The 15,482-nt window shown below is 65.3% G+C and overlaps 2 protein-coding genes across 5 annotated transcripts; one reads left to right on the top strand and one right to left on the bottom strand.

Annotated features, from left to right (window-relative positions):
• Window positions 1–133: 133 nt before the first annotated feature.
• On the top strand, window positions 134–9,837 carry LOC134141979 (gap junction gamma-1 protein-like). 4 transcript variants are annotated; one of them, XM_062578631.1, is made up of 3 exons: window positions 134–188; window positions 7,880–9,084; window positions 9,466–9,837. In XM_062578631.1, exons 2-3 carry the CDS (start codon window positions 7,905–7,907, stop codon window positions 9,471–9,473), a joined length of 1,188 nt encoding a protein of 395 aa, XP_062434615.1. In that variant the 5' UTR covers window positions 134–188; window positions 7,880–7,904; the 3' UTR covers window positions 9,474–9,837. The 4 variants fall into 4 exon arrangements, with proteins under 4 accessions (XP_062434615.1, XP_062434614.1, XP_062434611.1 ...); XM_062578630.1 differs by lacking the exon at window positions 134–188 and adding an exon at window positions 4,930–4,948; XM_062578627.1 differs by lacking the exon at window positions 134–188 and adding an exon at window positions 5,152–5,197.
• Window positions 9,838–11,507: 1,670 nt separating this feature from the next.
• On the bottom strand, window positions 11,508–14,641 carry INHA (inhibin subunit alpha). Its single transcript, XM_062579392.1, has 2 exons — window positions 14,383–14,641; window positions 11,508–13,201 (listed from the first exon to the last, which is right to left on the bottom strand). The coding sequence occupies exons 1-2, from the start codon at window positions 14,639–14,641 to the stop codon at window positions 12,468–12,470; spliced, it is 993 nt and encodes a 330-aa protein (XP_062435376.1). The 3' UTR covers window positions 11,508–12,467.
• Between the last annotated feature and the right edge of the window lie 841 nt (window positions 14,642–15,482).

Genomic DNA, 15,482 nt, shown 5'->3' with positions numbered 1-15,482 from the left:
CAGTACTCCTCACCCAGCTCACAGAGCAACGGCCAAGGGCTTGTGCAAGCGCCTTCCCTTTGCACTGCTCTCCATCCTGGTCCAGAAGGGAAAAGCAGCAAATGCAGGCAAGGCTTCAGTGCTGTGAACGATCTCGAGATGCTGGCAGAAGATGGCACACAGGATGTGGAAGAAGGTGCTGGCAGGAGGTAGGTGAGCAGGGGCTGTGCTGTATAACCCCCTCTGTGGTCCCTGTCTTCTGGCCTTTCACTGTAGTGGGTTGTGTTACAAGGGACATTCATTGCCCTTTGTGCCTCCTGCAACGGAGCGTGCCTCTGCCTTTTATCAGAAGGTTATTAAACTAACTGCGGAGCTGTCCTGTATCAGGACAAACAGTCCCTAATAGAGCTGTCTGCTCCCTGTCCCAGTGCCAGATGATTTGTTTAATCTGTGTTTGCTGCTTGGGCTTAACTGAACTAGGACGTGTGCTGCCTGTCTCCAGCCCTGCTCAGCGAGGGTGGAGCTGGCTTGCCCCTTCCTTGCCCCACTGCAAACGCCAGACTGGCGGGCTCCTTTCCTCAACCGAAGCAAACACACCTCAGGCCACCTGCCCTGCCATCTGCCAAACTGTGACCGTCCCCGGAGGCAGAGGTAGTTGCAGCAATGCTGAGCCATCCTGCCCTAGAGATTAGAGGAAAATGAGGCAGCTATCAACAGGTGTGCTGGGTCTGGTGCTCTCCTGGGGGTACAGCCAAGTCTGGCAGCTCTGCATGAGGCAGCTGCGGGCTGGGAGGCTCTCAGAGCTGTCCTTGGTCCACCGACACCTTGGAGATCACCCTGGCACCCTGGTCTCCTACAGCTGAGGCAGGATCCAGAGGTGAGGTCCCAGCAGCTGCCTCCATCGGAGTGTGTTGGCTGAGCACAGTGCACAGAGCTGCTTGTGGAAGCAATTGCCATGTTCCCTACTGAACTCCAGTGCCTGTCCCAGGAGTGGATGCTCCCCCAATAGCTAGAGCTTTCCTTATCTCTGCGCATATACCTCCCTCTCTACTCCCCCTCACCACTATCTCCCTGATTACCAGCTCCCCTAGCTCCCTCTGTGCTGTGCAGCTGCCCTGCCTTGCTCTGCACAGCACACGCTTGTTCCGGCTCTGGGCTGTGCCCCGCAGATTTAATGATTTGGGGCTGATTCTGGTTTTGTGGTTGATGACTGTGCTCCTATTTCCTCTGCAAAATAAGCATGCATTTCTGAGCAGGACCCCACAAGGCTGTTGGTCTTGCACATCCTTCCTGCCTGAGATGAACGCCTTGGCTCTGTCAGCCTCAGCTGATGTTGGAAGGATGAGGATGTGTAATGGCCTTTGCCCAGTGCCTTCCTTTCCCTGCTCCATGTGCTGGTGATTTTGCCCTCTGCCCCAGGGAGAAAGGGTGATGTTTCTGGTCTGTGCTTGGACATTGCAAGCTTGAGATGAGACCCTGAGGAAGTACAGGGCACCTTAGCTAGGAGAAACAGGAGAGCTCTGAAACTGATGGCCAGATTGAGAGAAGCACAGTAATGCCAATTACGGACATCTGAGCTTGATCTCTTGAGGACACCCAGGGCAAGCTCTGCTCCAGAGCACTCTGTTCCATGGGCTCAGCTTGTGCTGCAGAAAGTTCCTGCCACTACGTCCAGATAGCATCACTGTGAGTGCAATGTCCTCAGTCTGGAATGTCTAAGCAGTTCAGGCTCTTTGAACACAAGTTTCATCCTGTGGGGGGTTGTTCTTACAACACTAAACATCAGAACTTAAAGGATCACCCAGGAACTTTACCGCTGGCAAACTGCTAGGCTGCCTGGATGTGAAGCTAGGCTGGAGACAGGACTTGGGAATGCTTGAAAACTAGTGGTGATAGAAAACCCCAAGCTCCTTTAACTACCTGTCAACAGCAAGATGCATACAGAGAATTTCAGAAGACCCAGAGCACTGCTGCTCATTTCCCCCAAGCCCCTGCGCTTGTGCCCACAGTGCCCCAGGTCACCGTACCCGACTCCTGCCTCTCTGTGCCTCGTCGCAGGGTTCAGCTGGCAGCTGCCCCAGGCCCTGCACTGTGCTGTGGTCCTCTTCCCCAGCCCTGGGCCTGAACGCTTTCCTGTATCTATATATAAACTTGAATTTCTGTGCTCTGCGTGCTCTTTCGCTTTATCTGTCTCAGCCTGCCTCTTCTCATCTGGGGAGCAGGCTGTGCTCAGGGTTGCTCCTAAAGCATCTGTTGCTGGATCTGCAACAAGTATTTCCCTTCCCAGAAATGTTAACGTTGCAGTTGCATGCGTGATGGCGTAATTAAATGGAAAGTGCTTTTACATAGTCTGGACAAAATCCCATTCCTCCAGCTGCAGCTTTTCCTCAGCACTGCTGAAGGAGTGGAGATAGAAGTTGTTGTCTTGGGGGGGACCTAGGGAAGGTGGGAGGAAGGAAGGATTGAGTAAGAGCGCCCAAATTGGTATCCTTCCCTCTTCCTCTTGTGCACAAGCACCCAGGTCAGGCTGCAGCACCCACCAAGTTTCCCTAGAGTTGCTTGCCCTGTTGGCCTCTTCCCGTGCTCTCCTGTGTGAGAGCATCAAGCAGGTGCCTAGGCTATGCAGGATGGCTGGACTGCGCCGTGCTGGCACTTGCTGACTCAGTAAAACAGGCACTGGAACCGCCAGGGCTGCCGTTACTCAGTGGGCCCAGAATAACTGAAAACCCACACAGGAAGCAGCCGCCGCGCTTCCCGTCCCGCGCTTTGCTCTAGCTGCACAGCCTCACCCCTCATGCACTTCTGCTTGCCTGACCACAGGAGCACAGCCTGTTCCCTGTGCCGGCTGCTGCCGCGTGGCACGCGCAACCTGTCCTGTGCACGCCCTCCTGGCGGGGCCCTATTCCATGGTGGCAGGAGGCTGTGGCAGGCCGTGGCCAGCTGTGGGAACCCCCCCGGGGCGTATTGCCACTCCAGCATGGCAGGAGCAGCTCAGCCCAGGCTGCTCCATCCCTGCATCCTGCACGGGCCTGCTCTTTGGGGGAAAAGGTGGTGGGAAGGTGATGCTCCCCTCTGTCTGCTGAGACTCTGCCTTATCCCTCGTCTCCCTGGGTCTTCATCTCACCTTGTGGCAGCTCCATCAGATGATGGGGTTTTGGAGGAAGGAGAGAAGTGTGGCCTGGCCTAGCCAGGCAGGCAGGATAAGTAAGGACTCAGATGACCTGCATGTCTAGTGACAAGGTGCCTTGTTCTGTAATCTGTGACCCTGTCCCCTTGAGCTCAGTGGTTGTCTATCTTGCAGGGGAAGGCTGGCAGATCAGCGTTGCCTGTGGGAGGTGGGTGGAGGCGCTTTCCCCACCAGTGCCTACTCATGGGAACTGTTTTGCAGACGGGAGCACATATTTCAGAGGAGAGAAGCAGCATTTCCTTGTGTTCATGAGGACACCAGCTCTCCACCATCTGCATTGCACAAGGCAGCCCTGTGGGCCTAAAGTGTACATCATCACCACCTCAGAGCAAAGAAAGGGAGGCTGCTCTTCCTAAGAAGCATGAGTGGGTTTGGCATGGTGTAGGGATCCATACATACATAACTCCAAAAAAAACCCTCTAGTGCCAATTTTAGCAGCACAGAAAGTGAGTGGCTGTGATGTAATGGAGGGACAGTCCACCACTCAGGGTGGTGACTCAAAGCCTGTTCTGCTGTTGCAGGGCCTCAGCTCTGGCCTTGGAGAGCAGGTTCTGCAACATTGATGTTGCCCATGAAGGAAGAAAACCTGTCTCAGGGTGGCTCTGGTGGTGCTTGCTGAGGAGCACTAGTGGCTCTCTAAGGGCACATCTGGGGGTGCTGCATACTCAGCCCTGGTCCCACAGAAGGACCGGGCCTGGGGGATGACAATCAGTGTTAGGAGGACCAAAGTGAGCCAGGCTTCCTGAGCGGTATGAAGCAGGGGTCAGGGCACTTTATTTTCCTCCGTGTTCCCAATATGTCTGGTGCTACCTCTCCTGTAGTGCTATTAGATCCCTTCTTTTCTCTGTCTCCTCTCTCTTCACCTTCATGGGGAGACCCAGTGAGGAAAAATTTATTGTTTTGAGGGCTGGAGGTTATTGTGCAGGATTGCATTTTCTAGAGTGTTGGCTCCTTCCTCTCCCTGTATGGCCAAGCGTCTGCCAGGGCCGTCCATGCGGAGCGCTGAAGGGTGCTACCGTTCCTGACGTCTTGTGGGCTGAGCCAGCGCCTTTGGAGGACGCTGCCGCAAGAATGATTTGGAGTATTTTCCTACCGCGGCCAGGAAGCCTCAGTTTCACACCTATGCAGGGTCCTGGCACTGTAGGAGTGAATGAGTTACCTGGGGGCAAAAGGAGGAGGAGGAAAGCCAGATAGGAATGTGCCTGGGCCATTAGGAGCTGAATGGGGCTGCTCAGGGCAGGGAGCAGCCTCCAGGAGACTAATGGGTTTCAGGGGCTCCGCCGAGACTGCAGGCCAGCAGTGTGTCACTCCTTATCTTGCTGATAAAAGCGATGCTTCAGTTTGTTTTGGCCAGGCTTGGCCTCTGCCTAGAGGCACGTGTCGGGTAGCAAACGCGGTGGCTCCAGAGCGGCCTCGCAAGCCGCCGCAGCTCATGACCGCTTGCAAAACTTCCCCCGGGCCAATAGCCCCCACCCAGAGCTGCGTTAGTTTGGGCTCCCAGCAGCAGGCCCGGGCCTCGCCGCGCCAGGTACGCTGCTGTCCCGCCCCCCCGGGCACGGGCCCCGACTCAGCGCCAGCCGGGGCCGCCGCGAGCGCTCCGTCCCGGGGCGGCCGCTGCCGCGCCGCCGGGGAGCCCGCGCCGCCCCCCGCCGCGCCGCGCCGCGCCGCGCCGGCAAGGAGCTGGCCCCGGGGCGGCGGCCGAGAGCGGCCTCGGCTCCGGCTCCGGCCTCGGCCCCGGCGGGGGGGTCCCCGCACGGGCAGCGGGAAAGGCCCGCCCGGGCGGTGAGTCACCCCCGCCGGCGGCAGCGGCGGGCGGGCGGTGCGCGAACTCTGCGCGAAGTTGCGCGGCTGCCGGCGGGCGGTGCGGTGCGTAGCGGCGGCGCGGTGCGGTGCGGTGCGGGCGGCGGGCGGGCGCGGGGCGGGGCGGCCCCGGGCCCCTTTGTTCGGCGGGAGGCGGCCGCGCGCCGCCCCGCCGCTTTGTCCGCCGCCGCCGCCGCCGCCGCCGGCGGGAGCCGCTCGTCCCGGCGCGCCGTGAGTGGGGCCGGCCGGCGGCACGGGCACGGGCACGGGCACGGGCACGGGCGGGGCGGGACGGGACGACGGCGGCGGGACGGCGGGGGCCCTGGGCGGGCAGGGGTCGTTGGGGCGCGGGGGGCTGGCCGGGGCCGGGGGGCAGCGGGCCCCGGGAAGGCGGTGGGCGGTGGGGCTGCGGGCCCCGGAAAAGCTGCTGTCGGTGGGGAGGGGTCGGGGGGGCTGGGATTGATGGGTCGGGGGCCCCCGGGCAGGCAGGGGGCAGTGGGGCGGGTTCCTGGAAAGGCAGAGGCTGGAGGTCAAGAGCTGGGGAGCTAGGGGCTCTGGTAGGGCAGGCCAGGGTTGGTGGCGCTGGGGGCCTCAGGCAGGCTGGGCTGGGGTCATCTGGGGCCGGGGGGGCTGGGGATGTAGGTGCTGGGCCCGGTCGAGGCATGTGGTGCTGGTCCTGACTCAGTGTGGCCGGGAGCCAGTGGGTGACTCAGCCCCATCGGCCGAGGGCTGGACCCCTGTTAGCTGATCCCGGCAGGGGGCCTGCCCCGGGCAGGGGGAAAGGGGACTGTGCCCGCATCGGGGTGGACCATGGTGCTCCTGACCTGCACCTGGCCCACGTGCCCCTGGCTGATGGGCCAGGGCCTGTCTGTGTGTGCTTGCCAGCTCCAGGGGCTGCCTGGCCCCCTGGTCCCTTGTCTGCCTGGTCTCGTCTGCTGCTCCAGCCTTGTACCCTGGGACCAGGGCGTTGTGCTGCTGCCAGGCAAGGACGGGCACAAAGCACCCTGGGTTTAGTGGAGGCCTGGGAGGGAGCGCCTGGCACCAAGGACTGGGCAGAGCCTGCCCCGGGGCTGAGGCAGCCATGTGTTAAAAGGAGCTTGACAACAAAGAGGCTGGTGGCCCTGGGGGCTGGGTTTGGTGCCCTGGTGCTCAGGGCTGGTGGCAGAACCTTGGTGCCAGGCAGAGCCCTAGTGCCAGCCTGCACAGCGTTCCCCACCCACCCCCGGCCACCTCCTGCTGCTTGGCAGGCTCTGGACTGAGCACCAGGTCCTCAGTGGGAGCTGAGACCCATGTGGATGCTTGTGCTAGGAGGAGCTTTTCTGTTTAGGTGAGGTTTGCTGGGGGAGGCAGCTTGAGCTAAGTCAGAAAGGTCCTCTTACTCTGGAACGAGGCTCCGGCAGAGGAGCTGGAGCAGAACAATAGCGGCATAAGTGCAGTGGGAGAAATCACCCGCAGAGACCTGCCCTGGCTGGAGGTGCGGGGACGGGGCTGGCCTGAGGACAGGCGAGGCCGGGAGGAGGCACGGGGCTCCGCGGTGGTACGTGGCACATCCTCTCTGCCGCTCCCCGTGCCCGACTCTGCCCTCTCCCTCTGGGCAGCCCTGCCACCTGCTCCCCTTGCATCAGCTCACACGTAAGCTGCTGAAACCGGGGGTGGCGATGGGGTGTCTCCTCTTGCGTCTTCTCCTCTATTTAGCCAGAAGCTGTAGTGCTTTGCTTGTAATTTCCTCCCTGACCTCTGGTGTCAGCTGCTTCTCTTGTACTTTGTGCAATTCCTCCGCTGCCTCGTGTTGCCCCTCGCCATTGGTCTCTGTTCCTCACGCTGTGCTTCCTCTGTAAGTTTGGATGGTGCCGAATGTGGGTTTGTCATAGGATTGTGGTGTGATCTGAGCCTGGGAGCCTCTCTGAGACTGGCCTCCCAAAGGGCTACCTGGTTGGAGCCGGGCTGAGGCTTGGAGGCAGGAGGTGCAAGGAGGAGGTGCAGCTAGCATCCGCTGTAGCAGCGGGGCATATGAGGAGTGGACTCGGGGGGGCTTATATTGATTTTGAGGGATGGAGGTCAGCTGGAGGCTCTAGGGGTGGGGGGGCACAGCACTGAGGTTTGGTTCGTCTGGGCTCAGGGGACAGCAGGCTCAAGGGAGCAGAGGGGCCGAGTGTGGTGCTGGGCGAGAGGGGCGGTAGGTGCCGCAAGGCACTGGCCGTGTCCACCCTGGGTTGCCCAGCTCAAGGGACCTGTGCTCCCCTGGAGGAGCAGAAACCACCCCCCATGGCAGGACACAGGTCCTGGCCCAGAGCATGGTGCTGGTCGGGGACCTTCCCAGGACCAGGTGGCAGATGGTTGCTGCGGCACGCTGGCTCCAGCGGGAAGGAAGAGGAAGAGGAGGCTGTCCCCTCGCCCTCCCTGGCTGGCTCCACCGGAGGCTGGAGAGCTCCCTTGTTTACCCGGGCTGCAGCTGACTCTTCCCCTAGATTTGTCCCGCATGGGATGGGACCGGAGGTGACCAGCCCAGCCTTTCCCCTGCTGATGGGTCCCTGCTGCCTCGGCCCCTCTGCCTACCTGGCTGACGGGGATGGAACAGGGCGTGAAACACAAGCGTGTGGAGGAGGTGCTTGGCAAGGGGCAGCCAGCGAGCCAGATCTTATGGGGAGCAGGGAGAGGGACTGACTTGGGCCCCCGGCCTCTAGGCTCTTTGTTTCTGCCTGGAGCTGAGATGCCTCTGGAGCTGCTATGGTTTTAGGAGAGGAATCCTGACTCGGGAATGTGTCTGTGGGTCTGGTGGGTAAGGGCAGGGATGCTGCTGCTGGGAGAAGGAGAGATGGAGGTGCGGGTCTGAGGTGGAGGCTTGTGGTTTTGGGGGCCAGGCACAGCGTATTTGGATTTTCTCCGTGGCTTATTGCCTGCCCTTCCCCACAGGGTTTGAGCCAACTGCTTGGCCAGGATGAGCTGGAGTTTCCTGACACGGCTCCTGGAGGAGATCAACAACCACTCAACCTTTGTGGGCAAGATCTGGCTCACTGTCCTCATTGTCTTCCGGATCGTGCTGACGGCTGTTGGGGGGGAGTCCATCTACTACGACGAGCAGAGCAAGTTCGTGTGCAACACGCAGCAGCCTGGCTGCGAGAACGTGTGCTACGACGCCTTTGCCCCACTCTCCCACGTCCGCTTCTGGATCTTTCAGATCATCATGGTGGCCACGCCGTCAGTGCTGTACCTGGGCTTTGCCATGCACCGCATTGCCCGGATGCCGGAGAACACGCGGCGCCGGGCTCCGGTGGGCCGTCGGGCACGCATGCCAGTCGTGCGCCGGGGAGCCGGGCGGGACTATGAAGAGGCAGAGGATGATAATGAAGAAGACCCCATGATTTTTGAGGAGATCGAGGTGGAGAAGGAGAAAAGCACAGAGGGTGGGGAAAAACACGATGGCCGGCGCCGCATCAAGCAGGATGGGCTGATGCGTGCCTACGTGCTGCACTTGCTGTGCCGCTCGTTGCTGGAGATGGCCTTCCTCTTCGGGCAGTATATGCTGTACCACTTCGAGGTGAGCCCGTCCTACGTGTGCAGCCGCAGCCCCTGCCCTCACACTGTCGACTGCTTTGTCTCCCGCCCCACCGAGAAGACGATTTTCCTGCTCATCATGTACGCGGTCAGCGGGCTCTGCCTATTCCTCAACCTCTGCGAGCTCGTGCACCTCGGCGTGGGCCGCATCCGGGACGCGCTGAGCCAGCCGGACGATCCCATGCACCTTGACGACACCAGGCCCGGGCTGCAGTATGCCAAGAAAGCTCCCAGTGCGCCCCCCACCTACCACTCGCTGAAGAAGGAGCCCCTGAAAGCCTCGCTGCCCAACGGCAAGCTGGACTACGGGGAGACCTTGGCCACCTCGGCGACGGAGCGCTTCGCCCTGGCTGGCGCTCCCCCGGAGCACGAGCTGGACAGGCTGCGCAAGCACCTCCGCCTGGCCCAGGAGCACCTGGAGATGGCCTTCCACCTCAACCCGCCGCTGGAGACTGCCAGCCCGTCCCGCAGCAGCAGCCCGGAGGCCAACGGCATCGCCGCTGAGCAGAACCGCCTCAACTTCGCCCACGAGAAGGAGGGAGCCGTCTGCGAGAAAGCCACGGGTGAGCTGGGGAGGTGGCGCTGGCCGGGCGGGTCCCGAGTCGCCCGAGGAGCTGGGCTACACCTCGCCGCGGGGCGGGGGGCCGGCGGGCGGTCTGGGGTGGGCAGGTGTGGGGCGGGCAGGTGTGGGGCAGGCGGCTGGGCAGCGCCGGCTCCCTGTGCAGGGTGGGGGGCTGCCTGGGGAGGTGGCTTTGGGGACAGGGGCGGGGGGCTGCCTTGGGAGGTGGCTTTGGGGACGGGGGGCGGGGGGCTGCCTCGGGAGGTGGCTTTGGGGACAGGGTCAGGGGGCTGCCTGGGGAGGTGGCTTTGGGGACAGGGGGCAGGGGGCTGCCTCGGGAGGTGGCTTTGGGGACGGGTGTTAACGTGCGTTCTGCTCCCTGCAGGGCTGTGAGTGCGGCGTGGCACCTCTGGGGCCATGGAGTTGTCACCCGGAGCGGCCGCCCCTGCGACGCAGCGAGCGGGGCTGGGGACGGAGGTTCTCTCCCGCGGGGCTGCCTGGGGGCGTCCCTCGTCCCGGTGGGCAGGGATGGGGAAGGGGTCATGGGGAACATTCCTTCGCCGCCCTTAATTTTTTAAAAAAGGGAATATCTTATTTTTGTACGTTTTTATAAACTTGTCAGTGTGTACCCTGGCATTTCTATGCTCTGCCCCTGACTCCTGCTCGAGGCCTGCACCTTCCCTCTCTGTGCCCCACTTCCCTCTCCGCCCAGTCGCAGCGCGGCTCCCGCTCGCGCCTCCCCGTGCCCTGCTGCGCTGGCCCTCGCCCGCCGGCCGTGCAGGCCCCGGGGCGCTGCGCGCGCGCGCGGGCCGCGGCCGAGACGCTGGTGCTGCCCACGCGTCCCCCGGGCCGTGGGGCAGCGGCCCCGGAGCCGCAGCCGTGCGGGGTCTGGCTGGCCGGGCCGAACCGCGGGCTGGGGCTGAGCTGGCGTGAGGGCGGTGGGGCGGCGGCGGCCCGATCCCGATCCCGGCCGGGGGGAGCGGTCCCGGCGGCCCGGCGGCGAGCGGGGGCCCGTGCCGCGGGGAAGGAGGGCGCGGGCCGCCGTGCAGCCGCCCTCTTTCCTCCCGGGGGTCCCTGCCGAGGGAGGCTCGCCTTCCCCTCTCCGTGGGCCTTTCCGTTTTTGGGGGGGGGCGCAAAGAGGTTGCGCGGGCGCGGGAGGGGGCGACGGCCTGCGGCTGTGTCGGCCCCGGGCTGGGACAGGCTGGAAGCTGCTTTCCTCGGGGAAGGGGTTTGCGCTGCGCCGGACCGGCCGCCCCCAGCGGGAGCCGTGCGTGGCGGGGGCCGCGCCAGGCCCCCCGGGGCCCCGGGCCAGTGGCGGCGGCGGGGCTGGGGGGGGGCCGTGCCGCGTGCGGACGCGCCGCTGAGGGTGGTGGCGGCCGCTGCTCGGGCAGCTCGGGCCGCGGGGGCTGCGCGGGGGGCGCGGGGCGGGCCGGCGGGGCACGGTGCCCCCAGCGCCGGGGGCCGGCGGGGCCTTCCCGGTCATCTCGGCCGGGGTCACGCGGGGGCTCTGTAGCTTTGTTTTGTACTCAAGTGACTGTGACTTTTTTTTTCCTTTTTTTTTTTTTTTTAATATATATTTTCAGTAAAACCTGGAGACGTTTTGTACTGAACTTCTGTATCCGGTCCTCTGGGAGGAAGGGGTGGGAAGGGAATCCTGCGCGGAGGGGCTCGGGGCGGGCACCATGGCCCGGAGGAAGCGCCGGGCCGGGGCCGGGCAGGGCCCCACAGCTGCCGGCTCCGCGCTGGTTCCTCGCCGCCTCCCGTTTCGGCCCGGGCCGACCGGGGCGTTCCCGCCGCGCGGAGGCGGCTCCTACCGGGCAGCCCCCGCGGGTCGGCCGGGCCGCGGCCGCCTTCCCTCGGGGCCAGGGGGCCGGAAAGCTCCGTCCGCCTTCCTTCGCGTCCCGATCCCGATCCCGGCCCCGGGGCCCTGCGAGGGGGCTCCCGATCTGGCAGGCCCCGCTGCCGGGAAGGGACGGGACCCTGCTCTCCTCGTCCCGGCGCCGGATCCGGGCCGGCGCTGCCTCACGCCGCGTGGAGCCGATTCGGGGCCGGGCCGAACGCCGCAGGCTCCCGGGCCCTGCGGAGGAGGGAAGCGACAGATCCGGGGCGGAAAGCCTGAGAGCGGCAGAGGCACTTGCGGGCTCCGGGGAGCGCGGAGCGTGCCGGCCACGGGGTGAGCGGGGGGCAGAGCTGCCCCCGTGGGGAGCCGGGGGACTCCAGGCGCGCCGCGGCGTTGCCGAGGGCGGACGGCCCCGCGTGGGAGCCGGGCCGCGTCCAGCCGGAGCGCGCTCTGCTGCCGCCGGCCGAAGGCCCGTCGCGCGCAGCTGGGGCGGCGCTGGCCGATCCCTCCCTCCCTCCCTCTGACCAAACGCCTCCGGGAGCTTGCATCCCACTGCACAGCCACTCGCTTTGCATTTTGAGGTTTTTATAAAGAAAAACAGGTTTATTTCACTCATCCCGTTAATCTTTCGAGCAGGTTCTGCTGCTCAAAGAGCGCCTGCTTGCAGCGCCGCCCGTACCTGCGCAGGATCCCAGCCTCGCCTGCCGCGGCGCGCGCTGTCCCCTGTCCCCAGCCCTGCGTCTGCCTGCCCTGCCGCGAGCTGGCCCTGCCTGCCTCTTGCTGGAGCATGGGGGCAACTTCCGTGCCCGAAACCCGTAGGGACCGCGAAGCTTGGGCTGGCAGGCTGCTGGTGGGAGCGACCCCACGGCTCTCCAGCCCCGCGTGCCCGGCCGGGGCCTGCAGGGAGCCAAGTGGGATTTCTTGGGTGGCTCCCACTCCTCCTTGAGCCCCTGGGATGAGGCTTGTGAGGGCTTCGCTGCCAACTCCACACGGGCAGCCCGTGGGATGCTGCAGGTGCCACCACCAACCGTGCCCCTGGTGCCCTGATACCTTTGGGCTGCTTTGCACTAAGCAGCAGGAGTGGGACCTGTTTGCACACTTCAGTCTTATTTGGGGGGTCAAAGTGCAGGGGGAGGAGTGGGCGGGAAGAAATGCGGGATGAGCTGGTTGGAGAGGCCAGCCCTCCTTTGGCCGGGGGTATATGTCTGCCAGCTCCTCTGCAGAAGGCTGCGCCCGTCCTGGTCCCCGGCATGCTGGCCCACGTGGTGTGGCCAAGGATGCCCCAGCAGCAGGAGCGCTGAAACGCTGGGTCGTGTGGGGCACCGTGGGGCAGGGCGCTCAGGGTGCCTGCCTCGTCCCTGTCCCCATCCCCATCCCCATCCCTGAGCAGGGCTGGCACTGCAGCATGGAGCAGGGCTCCTGTGACTCCTCCGTCACCCTGGACAGGATCATCGTCTGCTGGGGGGCTGGGGCAGGGCTGCGGGGTGCCGTGGGGCAGGCTGGGGTGGGGGTGGGGGGGCACCCCTGGCGTGGGGCCCAGCTGGGCGCTACACGCAGGTGCAGTCCTGGGCCAGGATGTTGGGCACAGTCTCATACTTGAAGGAGTAGCCGCCGTCGGAGGTGGTGCGGACGCGCAGCGAGCGCATGGTGCCCGGCAGGGCGGCGCAGCAGAGCTGGACCCCCAGCCGGTGGCTCAGGCCGTGGCCTTCGGAGCAGCTGCCGTGGCAGTAGTGGAAGACGAAGCTGCTGGGGTGCACGATCCAGTTGTCCCAGCCCAGCTCCTCGAAGGAGATGTTGAGGGAGGCCCGGCGGCAGTTGGTGTGGGCGGCCACGTCCTCCGACGGGCGCTGCAGCAGGCCGAGGGCAGCCGGGGACCAGGGCACGGCGGAGCGGCGAGTCCGCTCGCCACCCTTGGCCTGCGTGGTGGCCACCAGGAAGGGCATCTTCTCCCCGTCGGCCAGGCAGGGGCAGCCGGGGCAGCGCACCAGCAGCACGAAGAGCGGCTGTGCGACGTGGGACAGCAAGGCGGGCGCGAAGTGAAACACCGTCCAGTGGTCGGGCGCCTGCACCGCCGTGGCCACCACGGGCACGCGGCCCTGCGGCGACAGGGTCAGCACGTCTGGAGCCGAGTGGTTGCGGGCAGCTGCGGGGCCGGTGTAAAACCAGAGCTGGGCTGACGTCACGGCGCGGCTGAGGATGTGGGGGGACGGCTGGAAGAGGTAGGTGAAAATCCCTTCTTCCTCCAGCAGCTTGTCCGGCTGCGTGGGCTCGCAGGGCACGTCTGCAAGGGGGAAAAGGCTCCTGCAGCAGCTCGGGGCGCGCGGCCGAGCGGCGGCGGCAGCCCCGCGCCCTGGCGTGCGGCGGGGGCCGGCGGCGGTGCCCGGGGGCTGCCCGGCTGCAGCGGGGCGCGGGGCAGCTGACATCTAGCGCCGCGCGGCAGCTACTGCACGGCCCGGCGCCGCTCCGGCGCCCCGGGAAGAGCTCCGTGCCCGCGGGCCGCGCGGGTGCCGCCGGCCCCCGTGGAGCGCTCGGCTCCCCGCGGCCGCGTTCGGCTCCACCGTGGCTGGAGCCTCCCCGGCCTCGCGGGCCGCGAGCCGGCTCGGGCAGGCGGAGCGAAGCGCCCGTGGCCGGGTGCTCGGGCTGCGTGGCAAGGGCGCGTGGGCAGGGTCCCCGTCTCCCTGCGGTCTGTGGGGGACCGCGGCCGCTGGCAGCTTTCAGAGTGGCTCCTGTCACCCTGTGGGCTGCGGAGCAAGACTGAAGATGGGTAGAGGCTGCCTGAGGCTGCCCCTGGGCCGTGGGGTGGAGAGAGGGTCCCAGTGTGCCCTGTGCGGGTTGCTGCCCCAAAGGGGAGGCTGCTCTGCCTCCCACTCGTGGCCAAGCAGCAAGACCTGCCCCAGCACGGGGGAGCTGCCAGGGCTGGGTAGCGAGCAGCTCCCCGGCGCCAGGGCAGGCCGAGCCCCGGCGGGAGGCCAGCCCTGTCCGTCTGCGCCCTGGGCTGACCCATGAGGGCTACCCCATGCCCTACTATCCTGCCGCCATCCCTTTCCATCCTATCCTCATCCCTTAGCGTCCTGCCCCTGTCCCTTAGTGTCCTGCCCTGTTCCCTAGCATCCTGCCCTGCTCGCTCCTCATCTCTCCCCATCTCTCTGCATCCCACCAGACTCAGGCAGTCCTCAGGCTGCCCGGCTCTCAGCACCCTCGCCTGCCTCTTGTGCCCCTCACCTGTCCTCTGCCTCTCTCGCTGCTGGTGTCCTGGGGTGATCTGCCTACCCCTGCTTACCTTCCTCTTCTGCCTCACGGCTCTCTATCCAGTCTCAGCCATCCCCATGTCCCAGCCTGGCTTTCCTGCTTCTTCTCCCTCTGTCTCACACCAGCATTGCAGTCCTGCTGCATCCCTAGTGCCCTGGCCCACCACCCCAGCTTAGCCTTTCTGCCCGCTCCATCCCCACAGGGGCTTCTCACCTGTGGAAGGGAAGAGGATCACCTGGGAGGTGTCCTCCAACTCTTCATGTGGGACTTCTGGGGTCTCCAGGACATCTCGCCGATGCACCCTCTTCCCTTCCTGCTGGGGTGCTGCCTGGGGCGCAGGGGGGCTCAGATGCTCCAGCACCCGTGCCCGGACCTTGGCCAGGATGAGCTGCCGGTCAGCGCCAGCGCCGGTGCAGCCGGCCAGGGCGGCGGGGGGCAGCAGGGCTGGCAGCAGGTGCAGCAGGAGCAGCATGGCCGTGGGGCGTGTGGCGGGCCGGCTGCTCAGGGGGCTCTGCCGTGGGTGCCTGCCTGCGAGCCCAGCCCATCTGCCCGCTGCACGCCGCCTGGGGCACGGTGGCATTGAGACGTATCTGACACTGACGCAAACGTCTGCTCGCTGTGAATATTATCTCTGGGCAGCGAAAGTGCTGAGACGTCTGGAATGCAAGGACTGCAAGGACAGTGTGGTCTGGGGGGGGGAAGGCGCCCGGGGAGGGGGGCGCGGGGCGATGCCGCCGGGGCAGGGGGTGCGTGGGGCTGGGGGAGGCCAGGCTGCGGGCAGGGTGCTGCCGTGAAGGTGTTGTTGTGCCAGCATGGATGGAGGGGTGCCCCAGGGCGAGCGTGGCAGCTGCTGGTTCAGGGTGCCCCCGTGCTGGAGTGGAGTGGGGGAGCTGCGGGTTCAGCGCTTCTGGGGCTACAAGGGGAGGTGGTGATGGCTGTGCCCGGTGGTGAGACCTGGGCAGGCACCTGAAGCAATCCAGAGCCCTGCTAGGCCACCACGCGAGGAAAGATGCTGGGGATGGCAGCTGGTTCTCCTCGTGCTGGAGATGTCTGGGACACCCTGAGGTCACAGGGGAGCAGGGAAGGACAGGCAGGGGCAGGGGAAGCTGTGGCGTCTCCAGGGCAGCCCTGGGGTGGGCAGGAGGAAGCTGGCAAGGTTGCATTACATGAAGCAGGAGGGATGGGAAGAGGGCCCCATGCAGCCTGGGACAGGCAGTGGCCGGGGAAGGCCTGGGGCAGCCTGGGGTGGAGGTGCGGGAGGATGTGAGGCAGAGCCGAGCCAGCTGGAGATCCTGCAGCAGCACCAGGTGGAG

This window comes from Rhea pennata, chromosome 6, assembly GCF_028389875.1.
Source record: "Rhea pennata isolate bPtePen1 chromosome 6, bPtePen1.pri, whole genome shotgun sequence".
Lineage (NCBI taxonomy): Eukaryota > Metazoa > Chordata > Aves > Rheiformes > Rheidae > Rhea > Rhea pennata.
This window is presented reverse-complemented; position numbering and strand designations above follow the sequence as displayed.

Excerpts from the sequence above, each read along its gene's own strand:
- LOC134141979 (XM_062578631.1), top strand. The coding sequence starts at position 7,905 with ATGAGCTGGAGTTTCCTGACACGGCTCCTGGAGGAGATCAACAACCAC.
- INHA (XM_062579392.1), bottom strand. The coding sequence starts at position 14,641 with ATGCTGCTCCTGCTGCACCTGCTGCCAGCCCTGCTGCCCCCCGCCGCC. Across the intron at positions 13,202-14,382 it reads GATCCTCTTCCCTTCCACAG|ACGTGCCCTGCGAGCCCACG; the intron begins GTGAGAAGCCCC and ends TCCCCCTTGCAG.